Source organism: Choloepus didactylus, chromosome 6, assembly GCF_015220235.1.
Source record: "Choloepus didactylus isolate mChoDid1 chromosome 6, mChoDid1.pri, whole genome shotgun sequence".
Classification (NCBI taxonomy): domain Eukaryota; kingdom Metazoa; phylum Chordata; class Mammalia; order Pilosa; family Megalonychidae; genus Choloepus; species Choloepus didactylus.
This window is the reverse complement of record NC_051312.1, coordinates 139,493,486-139,504,177: the sequence shown is the minus strand read 5'-3', so window position 1 is coordinate 139,504,177 and position 10,692 is coordinate 139,493,486. Positions and strand designations below refer to the sequence as shown.

The window sequence follows — 10,692 nt, the reverse complement described above, 5'->3', positions numbered from 1 at the left end:
ATGGGAGAAACAAAGGTGAGAGAAAAGAGACAAGAGTGCAAAAAAAGAGAGAAACTTGTTTTACTCATATTTATTTGCATAACAGTTACTACAGAAATAAAAACAACATGAATAAACTAAAGGTGCGGCCATCAAATTCAATGAATCTGATTTTTTTTTTTTTTTAGGTAAAATAGTTACCACATAAGAATACAACACACTATATGCTTCCATTTTTAAAAACTTCAAAATCAGGAATAAATACTTAGGTAAATTTGAAAAGAAAAGAAAGGAAAGGGTTAACATAAAATTCTGGTTGCGGGGACACCAGGAAGCCACTGGAGAAAAGCATCTAGTTTGCTGTGGTGGTTCCTGTAACATTTTTTCTCTTACATTGGATTGTGGCTACACATATATTTGTTTTATCATTATATATGTATGTATATATGTATATGTATGTATGTATAGGTATGTGTGTATATGTCTATACATATGGATGTATATATGAGCATGCATTTTGCATGTGGGCTTTTTTATGTATAACATACTCTTTTATGTATAACAAAGTTATGAGGAAACTTTGACAAATTTAACACATTTATCAGATGGCTAAAGCTATGCTCGTGGCTGTTGTGATATGGTCTAATAACACCACCTCTAGAACAGGAATTATGATATTAGTCACCTCTTGATTAAACCTACAGTAATCCATTCTCTGTCTTTTTGTACCTTCCAAACTGCAGAGTTAAATAGACATGCGATAGCAATTTCCATCGCTAAACCTCTCAAATCTTTGATAGTGGTATTAGTCTCCATAAGCCTCAACAAGGACATAGTAAATTTCATGACTTTTTATTGGGAGTGGGGAAGACCCAGGGGCTTCCTCATGGATCTTTCCATCAAAATAGCCCCTCCTTACTCCAGGGTCAAGGAGCCAATGTGCAGATTTTCCCAGTGGCTATGAACACTGATTCCAATTCTCCACACAGGAACAAGGAAGTAATCATGTATTATTTGACATTCTACTAAGTAGGTGGATTTCCTTCAGAGTCCAGTAACTTGACAAGGGTCTGGAGATTTCCCTTTCCTTTTCCTAGTCACCCTGAGGAAGGGACTCTGGTCCATTTATGAACAGGACTGTACATGTGAGGAACAACCATAGTACCTGCTTGTGCTGGTATTGTAGGGAATACCTGGCCTTTCTTCTTCTGAGTGACCCTGAATCAGTGACCTGGCTGGAGCAGGGAATTGAGTAAGGGCCGTGACACTCATAGTGGCTCAACTCTGGCCTCTGATCATGAGACTTGGCAGAATTTTTATTATATTAATCAGAAAGGACTTCCTGGTTTGCCCAAATGCCCTGCTGGTTGGTCCAGTTAGATTCCCGCAGTGCTCTTCCACCCACACTGTTACATTTCCCCCTCTCCTCTGGGAGTCAAGGCCCACTACTTACACTTCCCTTGGGAAAACAGAGAGGCTCCTTTCAGCCACATCCTCCAATGCATCCTCCACTCTGTATCCCTGAGAAACAGAGAACAACTTCTAAAGCACTTTTCAAGGATCCCAGTCCTCTCCTTCCCCAATATAATTTTTAAGGATTTGATGAAAGTAATAATTTCTAGGCTCTTTCAGAGGACACGATTTGTGCATTAGTAGGCAGGTTGTATACAGTAAATCTGCTTCCACATTTCCAGTTTCCTAAGTCTTTAGATTCCTTTTCCTATATCCTAAGTCTCTTTAGAATAGACCTTGATTCCAATTTTCAGTCAACCAATCAGTAAGCAAATAGTGTAGGATTATTATCGTCTATTCAAGCTCACACACTGAGTCAGAACTTCTGGAGAGTATACTCATGTTGCTAATTTATCCAAATCTTTAATAACATTATTTTCTCCTTGATCAAACTCAGAATTCATTTTTATTTAACTAAAATTAATGTAGGAGCAGGGAATGGGTGTGTTGTGGAAGAGGGAAGGACAGGAGCTATATGATCTGAGGAAAAGTATCTTGTTCTTTAAAGGAGAAACCTTTTGGATCTCTAAGCAAGGCAAGAACAGCCTCACCAAGCAAAAGAGGAGGGGCTGATTTTTTTGTGGCTTGAGAAAATGGGTAGTGTTGGGAATTTGGGGCACCGAGTTATTCAAATGCTTCCACTTATCCACATTCCATTTCTTAGAGTCCTGTTTTTTCCTAATCATTCTCTAATTTTTACATGAGAGTCCTAATAAAATGAGAAGTTCAACTGACATTTAACTAAAAATCAACTTTCAAAATATGTGTTTTGGCCAGAAATAAACAAGTAAGACATCATTTTAGCACATGCAAAGAAAGTCCCTGGACTTCAGTATGTCTTTTCTTTGAAAATGTGTGGATTTGAGATTCTCAGACCTTCTCTACAAGTTATATAGATGCATTAGAAATTGCCGTCTCATCCCCAGAGACCTTGTATTTTTCATGCCCTTCCTAGATACAGACAAAAAATGGATTTACTAAAATGATGCACAAAATTACCAGGAAATCTAGAGAACCAATGTCCCTAACCAATTTTCAAGTCCCAGCTTTTACCAAAAAATGTTTTAATTAACATAAAAGAGACTAAGCAAGTATATGAATTCAACCTATGTTGTAATTCATCAAGATGAGACTCTTTTCTGAGTGTATTACATTATCCCTGATTCTACAGGAGATAAGAGATTTCTTTAGGACAGTAATGAATGTAATCTGGTTCTCTGTCCATACATTTGGTTGGCAATTAAAAACCTGAATATTGAAATTTAAGTTTCTCAGTATAGGTAAGCAACCAGCACTCCCACAATCCTTGTGTTCACCTGTCTTCAGAAAAGTTCATTGCAGCTGTCACTCAGGCCAGAGAACCTTGCTCTCAGAGGATTGAGAGAGAGGAAGCAAGAGAGTATCTCCTTTTCCATCCATATTTGGGAATGACAGGGTATATGTGCCACATCTCGAGATTTTAGAGGGCTATTGAGCCTTCTCTTCTGTTACTTCTTTTGGCAGATGTGAACAGCAAGGAAATCCAAAGTGGAAAATAGACCTCTGTGTTTCACTTCATTTTAGTGGGACTCCACTGCCCACCACAGCTGGGTGAGCTGCTCTCCCTAGGTTTCCCTGTCACCTATGTTCTCACTGTCATAAGAACCATAAGATGAACCATGGGCTCATCATCCTCACCATTTTGTTGGACATCCAGCTCCACACCCCATGTACCAGTTCCTATGTCACCTCTCCTTCCTGGACAGGACCATGTCCTCTGCCAGTGTCCCCAAGATGCTGGCTGGCTTTCTCTTGGATAGCAGCATTATCTCCTTTGGGGTCTGTGCAATCTAACTTTTTTCTTTCCACTTCCTGAGCTGCACTGAATGCTCCCTTTACACACTCATGGCTTACGACCATTTCCTGACCACTTGCAAACCTTTATACTATGTCACCATCATGACCCACAGCATCTGTACCTACCTTGCTTTGGGCATTTGGCTGCGAGGTACCCTCACTCATTTCAAACTAGTTTCATATTCTGCCTGCCCATCTGTGGCCCAAACAGGGTAGACTGCTTCTTCTGTGACACTCCTGCCATGTTGTGCCTGGTCTATGCTGGCATCAGCGTCAATGAGCTGGTCACCTTTGTGGACACTGGCTTCCTGGCCCTCACCCACTTTGTGCTTATCTGCCAGTGGGTGCCACATTGCCTTCTCCACCTGTCTGCCCACCTCACTGTTGTCATTGTTTGCTATGCTCCCTGCACCTTCATTTACCTATAATCTGGTTCACAGAAACCCCCAGATGTAGAAGCCACGTTCTACACTGTCATAACTGCCTTGCTCAACCCCATCATCTATACACTCCTCAACAAAGAGACAAAGGCAGCATTAGGAAGGCTGGGAGGCCACAAGGATGTGCAGCCTCAGTGACTCCATCCACCACAGACATGCAATAGACACTAAAATTTAGGGCACCAGATGGAACACAACTTAGCTGGGGATATTTAAAACATAAAGAGAAAGGATTCATGCAGAGGTAGTAAAAGGACTCCTGGATAGAGTGGAAACTTCCACCTTGCAATACACTCTCAGAACACAATTTTGCATATTTCTTCTTTCAGTACCAGTGGAAACCAATCAAAGCAACTCAGCAAGGATAGTACCTTGTAGGAAGGATCCAAGATAAGTAAAGTGTCCACATAAAAGCTTCTGTTTCACTGTGGCATCCATCAATGTGTATACTATAGCTTGTAATTCCTGCATTAATGCCTGTATAGATCTTTAGGGATACAAATAACTTTCAACTGATTTGGCCTTGGCAGCAATTGTGTAAAGTAGGTATTATTACACCCATGCAATTTCAGGGAAAATGAAGTTGAAGGATGTAAGTGGCTTTTCCAAACTCCCTCTTTGTTTCAGTTTGCTAAAGCTGCTGAAATGCAATATACCAGAAATGGGTTTGCTTTTAACAATGGGGATTTATTAAGTTACAAGTTACAATCCTAAGGCCATGAAAATATCCAAAAAATTAAGGTATCAACAAGAGGATACCTTCCCTGAAGAAGGGCTACTAGCATCTGGGGCTCCTCTGTCAGATAGCTGGGCACATGGCTGGTGTCTGCTTGTCTTTTGCTCCTGGGTCTTGTTGCTTTCAGCTTCTGATTCCAGTGGCTTTTTCTCTGAGCATCTTTTCACCATTAAATATGATGTCACTACTACGGTTATACTGGTTATCTTTATTATGTTTCATAAAGATTCCTTCAATTATTATTTTATTAAGATATGTGTTACTTATAAAGATTGTTGAATTCAGTTAATGCTTTTGTGATTTACTGAGTGATATTTTCTCATCCCATTAATTTCTTAATGTGGTGAATTATAATGAGAGATTTTCTGATATGAAACATACTTCTATCTAAGGCAAATATATTTTTATGTTGTGACATTTATTTGCTTTTATTATTTGCATCTCTCTTCATAAATGAAATTGGTCTGTAGTTTTCTTTTTTTACTGTCTTTATTTGGAATTGATGTCAAGGTTATGTTAATTTCATAAATGGATTCTTGGATAGTATGAATTAGCATTATAGAGATGACAGTTCTCCCGATATTAATTTATAAATTAAGATGTAATCTTAATAAAAAGGTAATGACAAACCTTTTTATGAGCTAAATTGATACTAAAGTTCATATGAAAACACACACATGCAAGAATGTCTAATGAAACACTGGCTAAGGTATCTACAATGGGGAATACTTCTGTCAGACATTAAAATAAACTATAATACCTATATAACTTTTTAAAGGTGGTACTGGTACATGAATAGACAAAAATAAATAAATAAATAAAACAGTGGACTAGAATAGACAGTCTAGAAATAGCTCCAAGTACTTATGGAAATTTAGTATAAGATATAGCTGGTATCTTAACCACTGGGGTAAAGATGGATTTCTTAATACATAATGCTGAGGTGACTGATGGTAGCCATTAGGAAAAAGATGAAATTAGATCCATATGTCACTGACTGTACATGGGAATAAACTCAAATGGATTAGGGATCAAAGGTAAAAAATGAAATCATACAAGAACTAGAAAAAAACATGGGTGAATTACTCTTCAGCCTTGGTGTAAGAGAATGCTTTTGAACTATGCTTCACAATGCACAGGAAGAAAATCATTAAAGAGAAATTCATTGTAGATAATGAGAGCAAAGTGTCTCTCTTTTGAAGAAAGAAATTACAACTAAGGAAATAGAAATCTAGAATGAACCTTATGGTTTTGGATTGGACTTTAGAAGTGTCTGTATAAACTAACAGCATTTAATTTTTATACAGAATTATATTATGTTACATTTCTATAGACTATATATAGAAATAAAGATAGATGCATATACATGGATGAGTATTCATACATATATTTCCAAACTTTGTTCTGAGAAATCTTACATTAATGACACCCAGTAGCAAGGAGCACACCTATAAACCAGAACTTGGCTTTCTAAATACAATTCTCCAGTGAGAAGTCACTGAGCCCAGGGCTGAGCAGGGATAATACAAAATGAGCCTGGAACATCCTCTTGTGCCATAAAATAAAAAGTTTATAAAAAAGATACGACATGTCAATAGGATACAGGTGCCAGACTGAAGGAGCTCTAAGTGGCCAAAGCTAGTAAAATTTGAGTAGCAAAATAAATAATGATTATATTGGATTATAGCCCATAGAATAAAATATATATCTATGAGCCCATACTGATAAATAAATAAATGAATACATGAAGTGGGGAAGATGGGACCATTCTTTCTTATAAAAGCATTCCAGTTAATATTGTAGAAGGAATGGGGGGTGGAAACCTGGGGCAAACACACAGTAATAAATTTTGTAGGCAACATCCACTAATGGAGGCTGAAATCAGTGAGCAAAAGTTTGAGAAGATACAGAATATTAGCATATTCTCAAAATATCTCCCCAAAGACATTTAGCATAATAATAAGACATGTTGATGTCATCTACCCTGGATATGATGCCCCGAAAAGGACACAACATCACTTCTGTTAATCTTGCCAAAAATGCATAATCTTAATCTACGCGTGGGAAAACATCAAACAAACTCATGAGAAAACATCAAACAAACTCAGATTGAAAGGCAGTCTATAAAATAATAGACCAACACTCAACAAAAATATAGAGGTCATTCGTGAAAGACAAGGAAAGAGTGAAGGACTGTCACAGGTTGTGGAAGACTAAGGAGATATAACACTTAAATTCAGTGTAAACAGAAAAATGATATTGGGTAAAAACTAGTGAAATTTGATTATTGTCTGTAGTTTAGTTAATAGTATGGTAATCAGTGTTAATTTCCTTGTTTTGAATATTTTACTATGGTTACGTTGTCAACATTAGGGGAAGTTGATTGTAGGTATATGTGAACTATTATTTTTTCAACTTTTCTGTACGTCTAACATTTCAAAATTTCAAAAAGTGTAAAAATTGGAAGGAATCGAAATACTTAAGTATTGAATATACTCATCCAAAGACAGAGAATTTTTTCATTTATTTAAATAATCTTTTGGGTCACTTGGCATGCTATCCATTTAATTTATGTATTCTTTACTTATTAACAGCTTATTGAGGTATAATTTGGATATCATAAAATTAACCTGTTTAAAAGAGACATTTCAATGATTTTTAGTAGATTTACAAAGTTGTGCAGCCATTACCAAAATCCAAATTTAAAATACTTCCATCACTCCAGAAAGATTCTTCATGATCATTTAAAATCATTTCCCATTCCCACCCCCAGTCCCAGGCATTCACCATCAAGTTTCTCTCTCATACATTTCTCTTTTCTGGACATTTCATATAAATGGAATCATACAATATGCCACCTTTCTTTCACTTAGTAAAATGTTTTTGACATCCATTCATTTTGTATAAGTATTGGGTTCCTATATATTGCTGAATAGTAGTCAACTGCATGGATATACACATTTTGTTTAACTTTTCACCAGTTTTGGGATATTTGATTTGTTTCCAGGTTTTATCTATTATGAATAATTCTACAATAACCATTCACATCCACACGATAAACATTCATGTGGACATATGTCTTCCATTTCTCTCGGGTAAATTCCTAGGAGTGGTATAGCTTGGTTGTATGGTAAACTTATAACTTTTTAAGAAACTGCCAAACTTTTCCAAAATTGGCTGCCCCATTTTACATTCCCACTAGCAATGTCTGAGGGTTTCAGTTTCTCCACATCCAATAACACTTTTCACTTTCTGTTTTCTTATCATAGCAATTCTAGTGGGTGTGAAGAGGGCACATCTAAAACTAAGTGGTTGAAATATCAGGGAAACATAAGTTCAACTAAGGTGAAGAACATTGTAATATATCAACCTACCCAACACTGGAATGGAATCTCTTGTGAAATAGGGATTATTCCATTACAAACTCATTCAAGGAGAAGCTACATAACTTTTTTTCAGGAACACCATACATGTGATCACTGCATTGAATAAATTATTCACTTTGAAGAAATTCAAGGTCCTGCGCCATGCATCCTGCTCTATGCTGGGTAAAATAGCAGCTACTTCAAGTGAAGCACCTTGATGATATCTCCATTTTAAATCTGAAGAATGGAGGAATAGAGGAATTAAGCACACCAATCTATATCTTTCAGATAATTTGTAGTTGACCAGCAGTTTAAACTTAAGTTTATAGTAAACTGAATAAACTTGGCTCCTTGATACTGCTACTGCCCTTCCCAAAAGTGCTGATGGGACTCCAGAGAAGATGGGAGATGTTTCTCCCTGTTCCCTCTTAGGGAGATATGACCTATGCACATAGAACACTAAAGTGTTCCAAGGAAGTATGAGCTTAGGTATTCATTAAAGCATATCATAAATACAATTAGGCTTCAGGATTGATAAATCAAGGTGAGAGAAAATATTTGTACAGGTTTCCTAGAGGAAATAAAGTTCAAACTTAACCATAGCAAATAGATTCGGGAAGGTAGAGAGCTTCAAGTGTGAAGATTGAATGGTGGGGAAATCAGGGAGGGCTTATGAATAATTGAGAAGATAAGACAAACAGCATCCCCCCAGAGGAGAGGAGTTTCTTTAGAAGGCTGCAGATGATCTAGATATTTTGATAATAATGGAAACATTTCACAAATAGTATTGACTATCAGACTGAGATGTAACTTATGCTTTAGGAAGTGGGGACTGAAAAGGGAGAGCAATAAATTAAGCACGTTTTTTAGGATGGACACAGCAGTTGTACACAGTATAATTTGATAGATTTAGAGGAGTGAGTAAGAGATGGGAATAAAAGACCATTGTGAAATTCTGAATAAAAATATTCAGAAGCAAGGTTAGGTAAAAAAAAAAAAAAAAAAAAAAAAAAAAAAAAAAAAAAAAAAACCATGGGAATTGAAAAAAAAGATAACAGGAAAAAAGCAGTTTAAAGAAAATTTTCACATAATGCAATATCTAATTAGGTTTAGGAGGTAAACAGTGGGAAAGAATCAGAGAGAGCTCTTCTATTTCAATTCTGGCTTGATCAATGGAAAGGCTCAATGAGGCAGAGGCATGCAATTCCCAAAAGGCTAAGGAGACAAAGTATTACAGGAACAGCAAGAAATAAACTGCACAGTTTGTCTTGGTAATTATTCAGTCAACTCTCCAAGGCCTGAATGTCACACACTTGAGGGTTTGGGTATCTGAACTCCTTACTCCCTCTGGGTAAGGGTTGGGAGGAGCTGCTGTGTTCTTAGCTAACATAATAGCACCAATCTCTAGGCAAGGCTCCCCAGAAGACAGATGCACCTCCCTGATGATACCAGGCAATAAGAACTTGCCTACCCACATCTACCACATGGCGGAGTATACTAGGAAGGCAAGGGATTCAAAATTCTGGAAGATATGCAAAAATGTATATTCCAGAGCAACATTTGCAATTCTTCCTTGTATAGCCATTATTTAGGGGATGCATTTCTCCAAATAATCCTTACTGTCCTCTATGTGCCTCACAAACATTGCTGATCTCACAGGGAGAAAGATTCATTCTGAAGGAATACAGGGCAAGAACATGCTATGATAGGACAAAGCAGTGAATGAATGCTGTTTATCTTCCTCTCACTTATGGGAAAAGACCCAGATGGTGTGGCCCAGTGGATAATAATATTTCAGGAAAGGTAAATAAATGGCTATCTCTTACATCTGTTAATGTCAGTTTTGTCGCAAGGAGGGATAGCTAACCACTCTCTGTGTGAGAAGATGGCCATGGAGACAGAGAACTCCAACCAGACTGTGGTGAGCCACTTCTTCCTGGAGGGTCTGATGTACACAGCTGAGCATCCAAGCGTCTTTTTCCTCCTTTTCCTCCTCATCTATAGCATCACTGTGACTGGGAATCTCCTCATTCTCATAACTGTGGGCTGTGACCCTCACCTCTGTTCCCCCATGTACCACTTCCTGGGGCACCTGTCCTTCCTGGATGCATGTCTGTCCACAGTGACAGTGCCCAAAGTCATGGCAGGTCTCTTGACTCCAGACGGGAAGGTGATCTCCTTTGAGGGCTGTGCCATCCAGCTTTACTGCTTCCACTTCCTGGCCAGTGCTGAGTGCTTCCTGTACACAGTCATGGCCTATGACCGCTACCTGGCTATCTGTCAACCCCTGCAGTACCCTGTGGCCATGACCAGGAGGATGTGTGCAGGGCTGGCTGGGATCACTTGGGCCATGGGTGCTGGACACTCTGCAATCCATACCTCCCTCACCTTCCACCTGCTCTACTGTGGGCCTCTCCACGTTGCCTACTTCTTCTGTGACATCCCCCCTGTGCTGAAGCTGGCCTGTGCAGGCACCACCATCAATGAGCTTGTCATGCTTGCCAGCATTGGCATTGTGGCCACGGGCTGCCTGATCTTCATCATCACATCCTACGTCTTCATCGTGGCAGCTGTATTGCGGATCCGCACAGCCGAGGGCCGGCAGCGTGCCTTCTCCACTTGCACTGCCCACCTCACAGTGGTTCTTCTGTACTACATGCCACCTGTCTGCATCTACCTGCAACCTCACTCCAGTGGGGCAGGAGCTGGGGCCCCTGCTGTCTTCTACACAGTGGTCACGCCAATGCTCAACCCTTTCATTTACACTCTGCGGAACAAGGAGGTGAAGCAGGCTCTGCAGAGGCTTCTGTGCCAAGGCTCCTGA

The 10,692-nt window shown here is 38.7% G+C and overlaps 1 protein-coding gene and 1 pseudogene across 1 annotated transcript; both read left to right on the top strand.

The window, feature by feature from the left end:
- LOC119537326 lies at positions 1-3,905 on the top strand (annotated as a pseudogene).
- A 5,848-nt stretch (positions 3,906-9,753) lies between these two features.
- LOC119538492 (olfactory receptor 10S1-like) lies at positions 9,754-10,692 on the top strand. The gene has a single exon (XM_037841455.1). It carries the CDS (start codon positions 9,754-9,756, stop codon positions 10,690-10,692), a length of 939 nt encoding a protein of 312 aa, XP_037697383.1.

Excerpts from the sequence above, each read along its gene's own strand:
- LOC119538492 (XM_037841455.1), top strand. The coding sequence starts at position 9,754 with ATGGCCATGGAGACAGAGAACTCCAACCAGACTGTGGTGAGCCACTTC.